Source organism: Entelurus aequoreus, linkage group LG17, assembly GCF_033978785.1.
Source record: "Entelurus aequoreus isolate RoL-2023_Sb linkage group LG17, RoL_Eaeq_v1.1, whole genome shotgun sequence".
Classification (NCBI taxonomy): domain Eukaryota; kingdom Metazoa; phylum Chordata; class Actinopteri; order Syngnathiformes; family Syngnathidae; genus Entelurus; species Entelurus aequoreus.
In genome coordinates this window covers 36064255-36083041 of record NC_084747.1, presented here as the reverse complement: position 1 = coordinate 36083041, position 18787 = coordinate 36064255, and the positions used below count along the sequence as shown (strand labels likewise).

Genomic DNA, 18787 nt, shown 5'->3' with positions numbered 1-18787 from the left:
CTGCAACGTGGTTCCATCTACACTTAAAGTTTACTAAGCACTTATTTCTTCAGTTGTTTCTAGCTGGCTTACAGCTAGCCTAGCTATTGACATGCGTTCTCCTGCTTGCTGTCATGTTTCTCAATGATACTTAAGATATTGAGAAATGCAGTTTATTTTTGCTGTAATGGAGGTGTTTATTATTATTAGCTTAGGGGGGACATTCCACACTGTCTATTACTGCGCTTCTCAAATATCTTTTGTTATGGTGCCCGCCCCCAGGAAAAAGAAAATATTCCCCCCTCCACTCTCCAATGTGACTATAGATAGTATAATTTGTCTATAAACTATATAACTTTACCTCTGCGTAACAGTTTAAGCTTATTAACATTAAAGGAAACATCACACTGGTCTTCCCTCGTCTCCCACTGTGGTTACAGGGAAGCCAAGTGCTACATACGCTTTATCATATTCTGGTATGGCAAAAAAAAAGCATGTTACCCGAGGTCACACGCACCCCCCCTGGCATCACACCACACCCCCCCCAGGGAGGCCTGCCCCACTATTTGAGAAGGACTGCTCTATGGAGAGACACACAATCAGTTGTGAGCTTGTCAGCCAGAGGACTAAAAATTAATACTATAATAGCCAGAGGGGATCAGTATTAATCGGAAATGCCGATCACATACTTTTTCATAAAAATTGGCCGATCAATCGGCACATTCTTACTGGAGTCACAGAAACCCACTGCAAAAAAAATTCATAACAACATATGCAAATTTTTAAATTACTTTGATCAATGTAGGTAGGTAGGTCTTTATTGTCATTGCACAAGTACAACACAACTTTGTTTTCAGCACAAACCCGTTCAAGATTAGACAAACAAACAGGCTTACAGAAGAGGAACGCTGATGGGTTGCCACAAGGCGCCCCGTAAAAGATGGGGAAAAAGGTAAACGCTGGGGAAGGATGAGTAAAAAAAATACAATCTAGACTGGGCTCATAAGGGGGCCCAGTCTGGAGTGGGAAAAGACCTCCATAGCAAAGCACATATACATATTAAAATATACATCTCGAGACTATCAACAGAGGGGAGGGAGTGGAGGCCACGGTAGCAGTCTGCAGCTCTTCGGGCGCTGCCCATCCGTCCATCACCCCTAAGGGATTCGCGTCGAGGGCGTTGGATGGGGGGTGGGGTATGTGTGTGTGGCGTATATCATCAAACAACTGTGAGCTACGAAGAATGATATCATTTATTACAATCTGACAGTTGACATTGGGGAAAATAGTATTTTTTGTATTTGATTTAGTTTTAAAGATTGTTTAAAAAACATTTCTTGAAAAGAGGTATCTTTTTATACTCATGTCAATACAGTAATTAGTTCTCCATCAAGGAAATGTAGTCTTCCTTAATTGCCATTCCTAATTTGAACCCTTCTTCCTGTCAACAGGGCGCTGGGAGTGTCCGTGGCACGACTGCAGTATCTGTGGTGCTCAGGCCTCGTCGTTCTGTGACTTCTGCCCTCGCTCCTTCTGCCAAGACCACGAGGCAGGTGCGCTCACCGCCTCCTCACTGGAGGGCCGCCCCTGTTGTTCCAGCCACAACCCCCTCAGTCCCTTGGGCTCCACCCAGCAGCAGCCGCCCTTACCACCTTCCGGTCTGAGCCCCGCCACAGTCAAAGAGGAACCACAGAGAGACGATGTGGCGCCCTCGTTACCTCATTCCCTGTAAAGTGCCCTCCTGGCACTACATCCTGCCGCCTGGGCTGCTGTACGAACACCTAAAGGGAATATATTGAACGTTTTTGTGTGTGGGGACCTTCACAGCAAACTCCGGGATAGTGATTGTGGCGAGCGCAGTGCGATTGGAGCTCCCCCAGACGAGAACGTACACCGCCCTCGCCATAGAGCACCACTAACAGCTCCAAAATCCCAGACCAACGCCTCATTTTGTTCCATCTTCGGATTTTAAGTCTTGCGGCTGGCACTTAAAAGGAAGTGAGGTGGAGGAAGGGGACGCCATGCTGCTGCTGCTTCTTTTGTTTACCTGCTGTACACTGTATGGGTAGTGTATCTTTCTCCCACACACACACAAACAAACACACACACACACACACACACTTCCACTGCCACTCCTCATGTGACCTGTCATCTACGTCGGTCTTTGCAGAACAGGAGGGGCAACATTTTTGTGCAATTTAAATTTTTAGGACTACACTACATTCCAACATTCCTTTAGTCATGGTTTTTGATATACTTATAGATGAATATAATTATATATGTATCTATGTTTGTTCATGTTTACAGGCAAGAATTTCCCTCCCGTCATCTCAGTGAGTAGTGTATTTCTTTGTTTAGGTGTTGCGCAGACCTCCTTGTGAAAATTGTCCTATTAAGGTGAAATACTGTATAATGGTATATAGCGTACTGGTATGACATTACACAAGTACTTGTGACTTATGGTTTGTCCTCACTCACATGTACATAATTGGAATCATATTGTAAAGTACTTACCAACAGGCAGGGAGGGGTGTCACCTGGCCTCTACACTTTGTTTTTTTTTAACATGATAGTACTTTTTTTGGTAAGGGTCTGTTCCACATTTTCTCTGAGCCGGCGCACGTCATAATGGTAGAGGAAGGTTATTCAGCCTATTGAGGTCAGTTTTGGCTGTAGGAACTACTGCCCACATTCAGTCAAGTTTGTGTACTGTGACTTTTACCTTTTTTGGGGGGGGGGCAAAACTCTCTGAAAAGCACTTTTTAACACCTTGTCGCTACACTATTAGTTTAGCTCATACAATTACAGAAATGTATATTAAAAACAAGTGTTTTTGAAAATGGATACCTCTTCATCTGGTAGTGACATAAGAATTTAAACAGTGTTGTAATCTTTTATTTTCCTCAGTCTAAAAAAAAAACAAAAAAAAAACCTTAACAAAAAAATAGCCCCGCTGCTCTTAGGGGTGAAAATAAGAATGACTGCCAGGCCAGCCTCTTAAGTTGAATTGTTTGAATGGATATCGTGACACACAGTGGGGATACCACAGTCTAGTATAATGTACAAAATACAAACTGTACAGTGTTTTTAATGGCTCATCCGTCAAATTTTTTTTTCTATTTATTGCACCGCATTTTATACCAATTTGTTTTTTGGACATTAGTGCAGTAATCTTGACTCCCTCGATCTTGTTTAAAAAAAAAAAAGGGGCGGGGGTTACGTAACATGGCTTTGTTTTTCTACATTGGTGTAATGATTCCACATTTGGTGACTCACTGTGTTTTGTTATTCAAAGCAGTGCGAAGCAGTTCATTATTGGAATGTTTTAGCTCCAACGATAGAACGCTTTTTGTAGTTTTCATGGCTTTAGCTTTGGTTGTCACATGCCCTGCTAATCTGTTTTTTTTTAACCTCCCAAGGTGATCAGTGCCAGTGCAAATTAATTTAAGGAATCTTCAACCAAAAATGCTCTAATTATCGCCAAGGTGTTTATTGACCGCAAAGACGTTTACTGTAAGCCGGCGACAATTGAAAAAGGTTGTTCTTTTTGCAATTTAGAAACGTATTACATATAACAAATTATTCAACAAATAATGACTTGGAGTGCTTGTAAAAGTAGAAATGAAAACTCTTTGACTTTGTGATCGTTTATTAACAAGAATATTGTACAACGTTGCATTAACAGAACCTTTTGTAGACCATGCACCAATAGCAATGGAAGGTGTTAATTGGAGCATTTGTGCCAATTATGTAGAAGAAAAGTACAGTTGTATACAATATTTGGGCAATAAGAACCCAGAAAGACTTACTATATTTTTCCATGTTCTTTTTGCAATTAAAACGCATATTTTGGGTCCCTTCGGTGAACACTTTTTCCTCCCACCTTGGGTGCTCACATTAGCCACATTGGAGTGAGAAATGTTATTACCACACCATAATAGACATCTGTTGTCACGGCACTCTTAGTTTCATCCTCAAATCTCTTACAGTCATGTTACCACCCAAACTTGAGTTGTGTTATTTATTCCTGTGTTGTTTAGCGTACCCAAGATTTTGTTTTTGGTTTACTGGTGACTTAGAACTGGCACGACTGATATTTCTAGCTCAACTACCTACTTCATGCCATATTCCTTTGTTATTATTTCTATGTAAAGGCAGCAAACCAAACAGCCTTCATTTTATTTGCACACGTCGATTGCGTGACGATGTTGCTCAGTGCCATTTCCCTCTTTGCTGCAGATGCAGTTGGCAGTATTAGATGGCTTCATTTGTGTGTTGCACCATTACATATGTGTATAAAAAAAACAACAAAGTGTTTCATTTATTAGTGCCATTTTTGTGGCGGGAAAAACAACAGCATGTTTGTTCCCATGTAAGTGACCCTTATGCATCCAGGAATTTTTTTCTTTTTTTTAATCTCACAATTTGAATACGCCATCCGTCTAGTGCTTCAAAAGTGCAACTTTGCTGACTGTTGTTGGGGTTTTGATTGGCAGAGGAGCAAAAGTGTCGTACTTATGAAAACCTCACCTGCAAAGCACTCATTCTTTTTGTAGTAGGATTACTTCAGTTATTAACTGGGGTCATATTTATCTCTCTTGGTGTTGCTTCAAATAAATCGTGGATGAACACGACCACCTTGTCGATTACTGTTCAACCTGTGTTACTGTATATTGTTGACGAAATCTGTAAATAGTCTTGCATTGTATTTGCATAGAATCATGTTATTGTGCCGTGCTATTTTTTCTTCTTTTTTTTTGTTTGCTTGTACAATTCCGCTTCTAAATGTGCGTGACTGTTGAGAAGACACTCTTTTTGTACATGGCCGTCTTTTTATTTGAATATATAAATTATGTCCTTTTTTCCATTCAAAGGTTGAGTTGGAAGAGTTCAGACATGCCTGAAATTTGACTTTAATAAAGCTGTACTCTTGTCTCAGTGAAGTATTGTGTGTTTAATGTAGTTTGCCATAAACACTATGCGGTTGTTTAGGGCCGCTAGGTTAGTGAGAGGCACATTATGGGCGGTTGTGAAGGTTTGATGATTGTTTTTTCTTTCATTTAACTTTTATCAGTTATAAAATACGACGTCATACCCACTATATTGCCAAAAGTATTTGGCCACCCATCCAAATGATCAGAATCAGGTGACCTAATCACTTGGCCCGGCCACAGGTGTATAAAATCAAGCACTTAGGCATGGAGACTGTTTCTACAAACATTTGTGAAAGAATGGGCCACTCTCAGGAGCTCAGTGATTTCCAGCATGGAACTGTCATAGGATGCCACCTGTGCAACAAATCCAGTCATGAAATTTCCTCGCTCCTAAATATTCCAAAGTCAACTGTTGGCTTTATTATAAGAAAATGGAAGAGTTTGGGAACAACAGCAACTCAGCCACCCAGTGGTAGGCCACGTAAACTGACCGAGAGGGGTCAGCGGATGCTGAAGCGCATAGTGCAAATACTTTCTGCACAGTCAGTTGCTACAGAGCTCCAAACTTCATGTGACTTTCCAATTAGCCACGTACAGTACGCAGAGAGCTTCATGGAATGGGTTTCCATGGCCCGAGCAGCTGTATCTAAGGCATACATCTCCAAGACCAACGCAAAGCGTCAGATGCAGTCGTGTAAAGCAGTGGTCCCCAACCTTTTTGTAGCTGCGGACCGTCAACGCTTGAAAATGTGTCCCCGCGGACCGGGGTTGGGGGGGGTGGGGTATTTATTTAATTTTTTTTCATTTTTTATTGATTTATTTTTTTTTCATAAAGAAATACAATCATGTGTGCTTACGGACTGTATCCCTGCAGACTGTATTGATCTATATTGATATATAATGTAGATATTGTGTTTTTTTAAATTATTTTTAAATTTTTTTATTTCTTTTTTTAAATTTTCTTGTGGGGCGGCATGGCGTAGTGGGTAGAGCGCCCGTGTTCAGAAACCTGAGGGTTGCAGGTTCGCTCCCGCCACTTACCGTGCCGTTGTGTCCTTCGGCAGGACACTTCACCCTTGCCCCCGGTGCCGCTCACACCGGTGAATGAATGTTGAATGAATGATAGGTGGTGGTCGGAGGGGCCGTAGGCGCAAATTGGCAGCCACGCTTCCGTCAGTCTACCCCAGGGGCAGCTGTGGCTACGAAAGTAGCTTACCACCACCAGGTGTGAATGAATGATGGGTTTTTAACATGTAAAGCGACTTTGGGTACTTAGAAAAGCGCTATATAAATCTCAGGTATTATTATTATTATTATTGTGCGGCCCGGTACCAATCAGTACCGGTGGTTGGGGACCACTGGTGTAAAGCACGTTGCCACTGGACCCTAAAGCATTGGAGACGTGTTCTCTGGAATCGCGCTTTTCCGTCTGGCAATCTGATGGACGAGTCTGAGTTTGGAGGTTGCCAGGAGAACGGTACATTTCGGACTGTATTGTGCCAGTGTGAAATTTGGGGGAGGTGGAATTATGGTGTGGGGTTGTGTTTCAGGAGTTGGGCTTGGCCCCTTAGTTCCAGTGAAAGGAACTTTGAATGCTCCAGAATACCAAAACATTTTGGACAATTCCATGCTCCCAACCTTGTGGGAACAGTTTGGAGCGGGCCCCTTCCTCTTCCAACATGACTGTGCACCAGTGCACAAAGCAAGGTCCATAAAGACATGGATGACAGAGTCTGGTGTGGATGAACTTGACTGACCTGAGCCAGATAGAACACCTTTGGGATGAATTAGAACGGAGACTGAGAGCCAGGCCTTCTCGACCAACATCAGTGTGTGACCTCACCAATGCGCTTTTCGAAGAATAGTCAAAAATTCCTATAAACATACCCCGCAACCTTGTGGACAGCCTTCCCAGAAGAGTTGAAGCTGTAATAGCTGCAAAAGGTGGACCGACATCATATTGAACCCTATGGGTTAGGAATGGGATGGCACTTCAAGTTCATATGTGAGTCAAAGCGTGTGGCCAAATACTTTTGGCAATATAGTGTATGTTTAGAATAGATTAAATACAATTTTCTGTCAAAGTTCAATAATAAGGTTGTTTGTGTTAGACTACCCGCGTTCTTCGGTTGAACAGTCAGAGGCCAGGTCTTTCCCAAAGATTTAACATCATTTACAAACGTCACATGTAAATGTTGTGCATGGCTGAATGCATACATAACTGTGAGTGAAAGGTGAGGGCAAGTCCAAGAAACAATTCATGAAGATGCGTGTCAGTCCAAGGCCGTCGATAGACTCTTTACGTGGTGCCATCGATCAATGAAAGGAATTTTTGACTAATTAAAATTATATTATGTGTTGCTAACTATAATTATTATATTAATGTGAGTATCTGAGATTAGTGCCTCCTAAATATATTGAAGGCTTGAGTTTGGGTTACAGATTAGAACACACAGAGTCAGCATTCTCACAGTCCTATACAGTGATTAGACAGCCATAATATACAGTATGTCATGTCTTTCCCACACACACATTGAGAAAGCAGAGCAAAGGTCAAAGAGGAAGTTTGAAACAAAAGACTGTGAAGCTACTGTACATACAGTGCTTCCGGAAAGTATTTACAGCGCTTCACTGTTTTACATGTTATGTTACGGCCTTATTCCAAAATGGAATAGATCCTTTTTTTGTCTTTAAAATTCTACATACAATACCCAATAATGACAATGTGAAAACATTTTTCTCTAAATAAATTTCTACAAATGTAGTAAAAACAAATACAACTAAGAAATCACACGTGTGGAGGGGGGGGGGGGGGGGGGGCGTGGCCTGCGGGCCTGCAGCAAAGCGGGGTGTGCCAGGACCGGCCTTGAAGTCAGCGACAGGTGCATAGATGGCCCACCTGGGCCTTGTTATCTAATCACTGTCGCTCTGTATAAGCAGAAACCAGGAGGAGAGACGGTGTTGGAGCTGGAGTGAGAACGAGAGCGAGTCTGCCAGTGTCACGACTTGGTCCTTGGGGTTTGTTTTTCCGGAATGCAACGGAAAGTTGGCGCGGGCAAGACGTGAATGTGAGTACATGATTTTATTTAACACTATCAAAAAAGAACAAACGAAAGGCGCGCACAATGGCGGAGGTACAAAACTTGGCTAATGAAAACAAAAGACTTGCACAAAGGCAAAAAACTATAAACATGAAACAAAAACTTCCTTGGCATGGGACTGTGAACATGGCATGAAGCAGAGTGATGATAAAGTGTGATGTCACCAGGCAGACTAACTGAAAACAATGGACTTAAATAATACAGACATGATTGACAACAGGTGTGTGAGACCGAACGTGAAAACAGGTGCAACTAATCGGTCGTCATGGTGACAAAACAAGAGTGCACAAATAGTCCAAAAACAAAACCGAACATAACTAAAACAAAACATGATCACACAGACATGACAGCTAGAGAGAAAAAAGGACAATTGCTGGAAAGCAACCTGCTGCAGTATCACAATAAAACTATATTGCAACCCTGAACCGGGCTCTCATGATGGTGATTGGTGGTCCGAAGAACCCCCTGGAGGGCAACCTCCACAACATGTAATTAAGTATTCACAGTCTTTGCTTTAATACTTTGTTGATGCACCTTTGGCAGCAATTGCAGCCTCAATTATTTTTGAATACCTTGCCACAAGCTTGGCACACCTTGAGCAGTTTCGTTCCTCTTTGCATCACCTCTCAAGCTTCATCAAATTGTATGGGAAGCGTTGGTGCGCAGCCATTTTCAGATCTATCCAGAGATGTTCAATTTGATTAAAGTTTGGGCACAGGCTAGGCCAAGCAAAGACATTTACAGAGTTGTCCTGAAGCCATTCCTTTGATACTGAAGTGTATTTCTGGTCTTGTCACCCCCTCCCGGGCAGGAGGGCAACGCGGCTGGATCAAAAGACACGTCGGAGACGCTTTGCTGATCAAAAAGTTGCTTTATTACAAGCGAGCGTCATTAAACAGGTCTGCAGTAGGTCAAAAAATTAAGGACTCCTAACTGGAGAAGCCAAACCATCAGTTTTTATATTCCTCCTTTCTGTCTCTGGGTGTGTGTGCTAAGTCAGGAGAGTGCATCCTGACCATGTAAGGAGATGTTCGTGGGTAAGTGTCTGGAAAACAACTGCTTTAAGTCATAACTCAAATGTTGAGCTAGACAGGTAGTCTTTTATCAAGGATATGGTTATCACTTTTGCATTCCGAAGTCCCAATTCGAGCCTCTTTTCCTACGAGAAGTGATCCAATCCACCTGCGAATATCAAACTAAGGGGCCTTATCTATTTATGTGCTCAAACTGAAATACCACTATTTAATTAAACTTGGTGGTTTGCTTTCTCCAAGGTGAATATAAACATCCACCATATGTAGAACATGATATGAGTTAATTAATTTACTTCAATATCTTGGCTTTGTGCCTAGAGTCATTGTCCTGCACAGAACAAAGTATGACAGCTTTCCAGAATGATCTGAGAGCTCAACGCTGCTGCCCACTGCTCCCCAAGGGGATGGGACAAATGCAGAGGACAAATTTCACCACATCTAGTGTGTGTGTGACAATCATTGGTACTTTAATCTTTTAATCTTAATCTTAAAGTTGGGACAATTTATACAGTAAAAATTATGTAGATGATCCATCCATCCATCCATCCATCCATCTTCAACCGCTTATCCGGAATCGGGTCGCGGGGACAACAGCTCCAGCAGAGACCCCCAGACTTCCCTCTCCAGAGCAACATTAGCGACTTCCTCCTGGGGAATCCCGAAGCGTTCCCAGGCCCCATGTAGATGATGCATATAGTATTTTTTTAATATTTTCATGATTCTTTATGACAAACACTGTCTATTGAAACAACTTAGCAAGAAGCAAAAGAAAAACAATCAACTATTGATGACAAAAGGACTGAAAAATGCTTGCAACGAGAAGAATACAGTATATTATATAGAACATTTATAACACAAAGATCTACAGAGGCATAAAACATGTACAAAACGTATAAGAACAAGCTAACTGGCATACTACGAACATGTAGAAAATAATATTACAGTCAATTATTAGATCAGAACAAAAACCATATGAGAGCAAAATGGGGCATCCTAAATAGCATTATTAAGAATGGTGCTTAGAAGGATTATCCTAAATACTTCTCAGATGGAAATGAAAAAAATTACAATATGAACTAAGTAATTGAAAGCTTCAATAAGTACTTTGTGAACATTGCGAACACACTTCTACAGAGCTGAAAATATTTTGTGGCGCACCTCAGGGATCAATACTTGGACCAAAATTGTTCAATAGCTATATGAATGACATTTGTAAAGTTACAAAGGACTTAAAGTTAGTATTATTTGCAGATGAAACAACTGCGTTTTGTTCAGGAGAGAACACACAGAAGATAATACAAAAAATAAGAGAAGAAATTAACAGATTAAAAAGATGGTTTGAGAAAAACAGACTATCTTTGAATCTCAGTAAAACTAAAATAATGCTATATGGTAACAGTAGAAAAGAAAGTCAAACACAAATATAAATAGATGGAGTAGACATTGAAAGGGTAAAAGAAAACACATTTTTGGGTGTAATGATAGATGATAAAATGAACTGGAAACCTCAAGTAAAAAATATACAACATAAAGTAGCAAGAAACATGTCAATAATGAATAAAGCAAAATATGTTCTGGACCAAAAATCACTTCATATTCTTTACTGCTGGCCAGAGGTGGGACCAAGTCATTGTTTTGCAAGTCATAAGTAAGTCTCAAGTCTTTGCCCTCAAGTCCCGAGTCAAGACAGGCAAGTCCCGAGTCAAGTCCAAAGTCAAGACTGGAAAGTCTCAAGTCAAGTCCCAAGTCCTGCATTTTGAGTTTCAAGTCCTTTTAACCACAGACTAATATATTTACACAGATTGTGTATGCTTTTAAAACGCTGTATTTATTTATTAAAACAAGTGCATTTGAAATTGCAGGAAAAAAATAGTGCTGACATTGCACTTCATAATAGAATCAGAATCAGCTTTATTGTCATTACGCAGGGTAACGAGATTGAGGCCATTCCATACAGTGCGATAAAACAAGTGTACACTCTATACAGAGGGTGAAATGAATATGTACATGAATATCTACATGAAACAGGGTGGTTGGTGGAATGGGTTATTGCACCGAAGAGAAGGCAGCACTATTAAGCAGTCATTTTAAACATTTAACTCATTCCTTTACAGAATAAACACATTTGAAAAAACAAGTGCAACTGTACTTATTTGTACAAAAGTGTTAACATTTTTTGTGTTAGCAAAGCACCAATATGATTCAGTTTAAGAGACTGCTCGAAGTGTTTACAAAGTACAAAAAAGAAGAATTTTGATAAACATCTTGAACTAAAAAAAAAATACAAATAAAAAGAAGAGCATTCATATCCTAGGTGAACTATAAATTACTTAACTTTTTTTTAAATGAGAACTTTAAATATTGTGTATATGTTTATATGTCTATCTGTGTTGGCCCTGTGATGAGGTGCCGACTTGTCCAGGGTGTACCCCACCTACCGCCCGAGTGCAGCTGAGATAGGCTCCAGCACCCCCCACGACCCCGAAAGGGACAAGTGGTAGAAAATGGATGGATGGATGCATGCTTATATGTCAAATTTTTTTAATGTACCGTATATTTCGGAGTATAAGTCGCTCCGGAGTATAAGTCGCACTGGCCGAAAATGCATAATAAAGAAGGAAAAAAACATATATAAGTCGCATTTTTTGGAGAAATTTATTTGATAAAACCCAACACCAAGAATAGACATTTGAAAGGCAATTTAAAATAAATAAAGAATAGTGAACAACAGGCTGAATAAGTGTACGTTATATGACGCATAAATAACCAACTGAGAACGTGCCTGGTATGTTAACGTAACATATTATGGTAAGAGTCATTCAAATAACTATAATATATAGAACATGCTATACGTTTACCAAACAATCTGTCTCTCCTAATCGCTAAATCCCATGAAATCTTATACGTCTAGTCTCTTACGTGAATCAATCAATCAATCAATGTTTAAAGCTAAATAATATTATTTGATATTTTACGGTAATGTGTTAATAATTTCACACACAAGTCGCTCCTGAGTATACGTCGCACCCCCGGCCAAACTATGAAAAAAACTGCGACTTATAGTCCGAAAAATACGGTATTTAATATTTCCTTACTTACTTATGGTATGTGTATTTCTTTATGCACTGCTTTGTTACAAACAGTGAAAAAAATGTATGGATAAAACTGCTATGATATGAAAAGGGGTAGATAAAAAATAAAGACTCCCCGCAGCCGGATGGGAAGACCGCAACCGGGCCCACAGGTCACCCGACCTATGTCGGCTGCAGCAGGACCGCTTAGCACAGGGCCATGGAAACCATATGTAATTAATTACATAACTACATACATACACACATATATACAAACAAATCCATCCATAAGCAGGCAGAGCAGCGATCCAGCCTTAGAACCCACCGTCCACCAAGAACCAGCTGATCCATTGTCCCACTCCTACAGATCTGGCTGCGTGCCTCCCCCGCTGCAGGACAAGCCCGCACCAGGACAACGGCACAACATCGGGCATGAAGGACGGCGCAAGGGCAGGCTCGGGCTGACACCAACAGGCCAACCAACACAGCAACAAACAAATACAAAGCCAGCAAGTCTACCAGCCCAGTCTGAGTTCAAGAGCACTCAGCAACAGGTTTTCATCCAAGATGTCTTTGTACATTGCTGCATTAATCTTTCTTTCTATCCTGACTTGTCTCCCAGTTCCTGCCGCTAAAAACATCCCCACACCATGATGCTGCCACCCCCATGCTTCACTGTGGGGATGGTATTGGTCTGGTGATGAGCGGTGTCTGGTTTCCTCCAAACATGATGCCTGGCATTCACACCAATGAGTTCAATCTTTGTCTAATCAGACCAAATAATTTTGTTTCTCATGATCTGAGAAGCTTTCAGGTGCATTTTGGCAAACTTTTATGAAGAAATGGCTTTTGTCTGACTCTACAGGCCTGATTGGTGGATTGCTGCAGAGATGGTTGTCCTTCTGGAAAGTTCTCCTCTCTCCACAGTGGAATGCTGTAGCGCTGACAGATTGACCATCAGATTCTTGGTCACCTCCCTGACTAGGGTCTTCTACCCTGATCGCTCAGTTTAAACAGCCGGCTGTCACGGGCCGGGCGCACACCAGTGTGCATTCATCTGTGCGCTGCGCTGGGCGCACCTCCAGCTGCACCAAGCAACTGCATTCAGGCCTGGCCCTAACCAATCTGGCGCCCTCTGCAAGATTTTAGGTGGCGCCCCCCCACATCGGCAGTGAAGTGTATATACTCACAAGAAACCAAATAGCTTTGTCTTTGACCTTTTTTTTTACTTAAAGAAAGCAAATTAACATATTATATGAGAATGATATGTTATGATTGTCTTTAACCGAATCACAGCAGTGCTCAAATTAAAAAAACAGCATTCCCTCTCATGTGATATTGCTTAATTAACATTAATGATGTGCACTTTAACAACTAGGCTTACAACTATACCTAATATATAAAGGGGTGGAAAAGTGACTATTACCTGCAGGTCAAACATTAGCTAACCAGAAGGCAATAACAATGTAAACAAAAAACACCTGCTTAAAAGATCTAATACAAATGTCCCTGAGGAATGTAAGGTGGGAGTACTGTAATTACCTAACGTTACATTATTATTTTCCATAACAATTTAGCCCCCTCCACAATATTAACCCGACGTTAAAACAGAACTAGCTATTTATTGATTAGCAATTGCCGAATCATGTAACATTAGCTTAATGCTAAAAAGCCAGGTTACTATCACATTCTGTAACAGACAAATAATTTAACGTAGGCTAACGTTACCTACCTGCTACCTCTGTCTTTTTCTCGTTTATCCTCCTCTTCTTTTCTCTTTTTTCTTCCCTGGGCACCTGACAGTTTTGGCCGTTTTGACATCTTGTGTTGATTTCTAGATGTGGTGACGTCCAACAAAAGTCATGATACGGGAAGGGAGGGGGCGCACCGTGCGGGGGGAGGGGGGGCGTAATGTTGTAACAAATAATATTTCTATTAAATAGGCTTTACTTTGCATTTTAATTAACTTGGGATTATTTTTTGTATTTAGAAATAATAGTACCAACTTTTTTTTCTTTTTTTTTCTCCAACATTTGTGGCACTGGCGTGGCGCCCCCTGATGGACAGCGCCCTTAGAATTTGCCTATACGGCCTATGCCACGGGCCGGCCCTGACTGCATTCAATCATCAGCAATCAACACACCTGTTACTGATGAGAAGAGCTGCCTTCTTAAGCCAGCGCGACCTGCTATCCTCGGCCAGAACATAGCGACCTGTCATGTACAGTAAGCCGAATCTATCCAGCTCTCTGCACCCTTTTGCTCTCTGTGTCCCCCCCCCCCCCCCCGTGTTAATTTGTCTCGTGTTCCTCCTTGTCGTCTCCTTGCAGCCTACCTTCGTTCCCACGTCACGAGCTGTGTGTCTCGTCTCCCCGCGTTCCCTCTGGTTCCCTGGCTGCATCTTGGTTCTCGACCTCCCGCCTGGACACGGACTTTGACGCATCGCTATTGCCCCGACTTCCTGCCTGTCTCACGGACCTCCGAACTTGTCTTGCCCTCCTTGGACTTCCGCACCTCGTTCAACACTTCCGGGTAACACTCCGCATTTAATTCCACACATAGTCGCACACATACACATCTGAATTAGTCACACTTCATTTCTTATTGTATATAGATGAATAAATAGAGCTAAAACGTTGTCCCGGTTGTCTGTGCCGTCTCCTTCCTCCAGGTGTTTTCAAATGTCTTTCATTTACGGATGATGGAGGCCTCTGTGCTCATTGGGACCTTCAAGGCAGCAAATATTTTTCTGTACCTTTACCCAGGTTTGTGCCTCGAGACAATCTTGTCTCAGAGGTCTAAAGACAATTTATTCGACTCAATCTTGGTTTATGCTCTGTCATGCACTGTCAAGTGTGGGACCTTATACTGTATACAGACAGGTGTGTGCCTTTCCAAATCATGTCCTACCAACTGATTATTCCACAGGTAGACTCCAATTACAACATCTCAAGAATGATCAGTTGAAACAGGAAACCCCTGATCTCACTTTTGAGTTTCAGAGCAAAGGCTGTGAATACTTATGTAAATGTGAGTTTTTTTAAGTGTTTAGTTTTTTATTTTCAAAAAAGTTTTTATATTGTCATTATGTGGTATTGTGCTTAGAATTTTGTGGGTAAAAATTAACTTATTCCATTTTGGAATAAGGCTGTAACATAAAAAATGTGGAAAAAGTTTCCTGATGCACTGTATAGGGTATTTAGGTCTATATTTGCTACAATATTCTAACAATTTAACCAAAATAGGACTGTGTAACACTACTACCTACACACCCTTGCAAAAATGCAAAATGGTTAATTCCTCAAATCCAACATGAAACACTTCACTATTCACTCAACACAGACTTCGTAACGTCATCATTAGTTTTCAAAGGGGTTTGTCCCTCTCGGGGTTGGGGTGTGCTGGAGCCTATCCCAGCTGCACTCGGGGGGGACCTGTGATGATTTTTATCTACATTTAAAACACTTCCTTGTGGTGTAGATGCGTGGTTCTCAAACACTTGGCTCTCCAAATACCACTATAATGACCAACATTAAAATATAGCAGCGTAGTAGGCTTAATTATTCATTAAAAACATGGGAGAGTATATTCAATATTCTGGCCACTGCAACATTACACACAATACACAAACATCATCAACAATGATACTCCATATGCAGTACATATTTACAGACTTCTTTGGCATACCACTAGATAGAGCCCGCTTTCCATTAGTGGTACGCATACCACAGTCTGTGAATCATTGGTCCAGATCAGGGGTCGGCAACCCAAAATGTTGAAAGAGCCATATTGGACCAAAAATACAAAAAAAAAATCTGTCTGGAGCCGCAAAAAATTAAAAGCCTTATAAAATTGTTATAATGAAGGCAACACATGATGTAAGTGTCTATATTAGCTATATTAGCTTACTATCAAAGGCTGACGCAAATCTTCGTTGACAGAAATGTTGTATTTTAATTTTTATTCTACACATTTTTGCAACATTGGAAATCATTAGTAAAATGGAGGCTTCTCACAGGATGAGATAAGGTCTGGAAATTACTGGCTCAGAATGGCCAACGGTATAGATGTGTGTGTCCAAGTTAAAGGAAACGGCAGGCTGTCTTCTTCTAATGGATTTATTACAGTCTTTGCAAGCTGGGTAACGTTTGCTGTGGTCTGGAACAAAATGGCACACAAATAACAATCAGAAATTCAGCCAATATTACATATAGATAATGTGTCATGAGACATGCAAATATAAATTAAATACACAGAGGACATAAGTAAAGGAAATTAAATGAGCTCAAATATACCTACAAACGAGGCATAATGATGCAATATGTACATACAGCCAGCCTAAATAGCATGTTAGCATCGATTAGCTTGCGGTCATGGATTGACCAAATATGACAAATAAGCAATGCAGCAAATCAATAAAATCAACAAAGCTCACCTTTGTGCATCCACGCACAGCATGACACGTTTGGTGGACAAAATGAGACAAAGAAGGAGTGGCATAAAACACGTCTTTCTGTGGCAGCATCGGAGAAAGTTGTACATGTAAACAAACTACGGTGAGTTCAAGGATCGCTGAAATTAGTAGGACAAATGTGCGCACGCCGAATACTCTCATCAGTGAAGCATGTTTAATATAAACAGTGGGATTTCTAACAATCAGGAAGGTTTGTGTCATGATTGTCCTCCTACAGAAAATATATTAAAACAAAAAATATGTTTTTTTCTTCATCTTTTTCCATTTTACACATCTCTGAAAGAGATCCAGGGAGCCACTAGGGCGGCGCTAAAGAGAAAAGACAAAAACATCATAAATCCCTTTTCAAGACAGTAGATGCACTAATTATCATCACAATAGTTATTAAAAGTATGTATTATAATGATTACTACTAAACACTGATGAAAATCCTATATACATTAGCTAATATCTACCTTACACTATGAAGTAACAGGAAACTTGACATACTTATAATCATATGTAAGCAATGTTCCCATTGATTCTTCATGTGTCTGAGCAGACGCGAAAACTCCCTGAGCATTCAGTGAACCACATGTGAGCAGCATGAGATGTGCACACTGTGGCCACACCAGCATAACACGTGTCCCAAAGCTGACGTCACAAGTTAAATATCACATTGTTGTATTGAAATGTACTAGTAATGTACTAAGTAGCAATGTACTATGTACTAGTATTGTATGTCTGGGTGGGGGTGCTGCTTTCAAAATAATGTGCACCCCTTACAGAGATCACATTTAGTTTTCCTTAAAACATTCACATGTTGCACAATGAGATGTGTACTATAGCACAAGCACGGGATAAAATGTACATTCCTGTAACTTTCTGGCTGTAAAATCAATCAATCAATCAATCAATCAATCAATGTTTATTGATATAGCCCTAAATCACTAGTGTCTCAAAGGGCTGTACAAGCCACAACGACATCCTTGGTACAGAGCCCACATACGGGCAAGGAAAACTCACCCCAGTGGGACGTCAATGTGAATGACTATGAGAAACCTTGGAGAGGACCGCATATGTGGGTACCCCCCCCCCCCACCCCCTCTAGGGGAGACCGAAAGCAATGGATGTCGAGTGGGTCTGACATAATATTGTGAAAGTCCAACACATCAGCGAAAGTCCAGTCCATAGTGGGGCCAACAGGAACCATCCCAAGCGGAGACGGTCAGCAGCGTAAAATATATCATTACAGTTTTTATTAGCATTTGTATATGTTTTTATTAGCATTTGTATAACTGAGTAACAGCATTTGATGATTTATATCCATAAATTAACATTCTCAATAAATAATAGTGGAATAAGCACACATCTGATTGGGGAGTGTACTTGTTTGTTTCACCATAATAAGAGTTATACGCATTTACCTTGCTTAACTCTGCTGCACTGTTAGCTAAAGTTAAACGCTAATCTGTAAATGGTTCTTTTGGTGTGGTTCTTGCAGAAAATAAACAGTTTTGCTGAATAAAGTGTTAGATGGATCTCCTGTCCTCCTTAAAGCAAACCGAACAGTGTTGAGGAACATTATTTTATCTATTGTGACCAATTGTTGTCACCTGTCAACTCATAGAGTTGCATTGCAAAATCGTACAGAATACATTTTTTTGTGTCTATATTGTTTAGAGTTTTGCTTGGATTCAATTTTTTGTACGCAGCATTGACTTATAATGTGTGTGTGTCAAGACTTGGACTTTGGTGTGGTTTGTTCTCCCGTGGTGCAAATGATTTGGACCAGACATGGCGTGAAGGTGAATACATATTTAATTTTAACACTCAAAAAAAGGAATAAACAAAAGGCGCGCACAAGGGCGGAAGTACAAAACTTGGCTATAAAAACAAAAACTCGCACAAAGGCAGAACTATGGACATAAAACAAAACTTGCAAACTATGGCATGAATAAAGAAAACTTACTTGGACGAGAAAAGGGCATGAAAAAGAGCAGCATGGATCATAAGGGTGTGTAGAGAGTGTGATGTCACCAGGCTGACTTCCTGGCAACAATGGGCTAAAATAATAGTGACATGATTAGTGAAAACAGGTGCGTGACTCAAAACGTGAAACAGGTGCGTGACATGACAGATGAAAACTAATGGGTTGCTATGGTGACAAAACAAACAAAAGTGCACAAAGAGTCCAAAAACAAAACCGAACATGA

General features: G+C 40.8%; 1 protein-coding gene and 1 long non-coding RNA gene across 5 annotated transcripts in view; both read left to right on the top strand.

The window, feature by feature from the left end:
• The window catches only part of nsd3 (nuclear receptor binding SET domain protein 3), a 52875-nt gene extending 47953 nt beyond the window's left edge, over positions 1 to 4922 (top strand). For all 4 annotated transcript variants that reach the window (XM_062025606.1, XM_062025605.1, XM_062025603.1 and 1 more), the window contains one exon: positions 1431 to 4922. In XM_062025606.1, the coding sequence (XP_061881590.1) occupies positions 1431 to 1711 (281 nt within the window). In that variant the 3' untranslated portion in view covers positions 1712 to 4922. The remainder of the gene's footprint in view (positions 1 to 1430) is intronic.
• A 2894-nt stretch (positions 4923 to 7816) lies between these two features.
• On the top strand, positions 7817 to 13224 carry LOC133632005 (uncharacterized). The gene is made up of 3 exons (XR_009821641.1): positions 7817 to 7981; positions 12487 to 12673; positions 12985 to 13224. It is a non-coding gene; the product is annotated as an uncharacterized LOC133632005 (long non-coding RNA).
• Positions 13225 to 18787: the final 5563 nt, after the last annotated feature.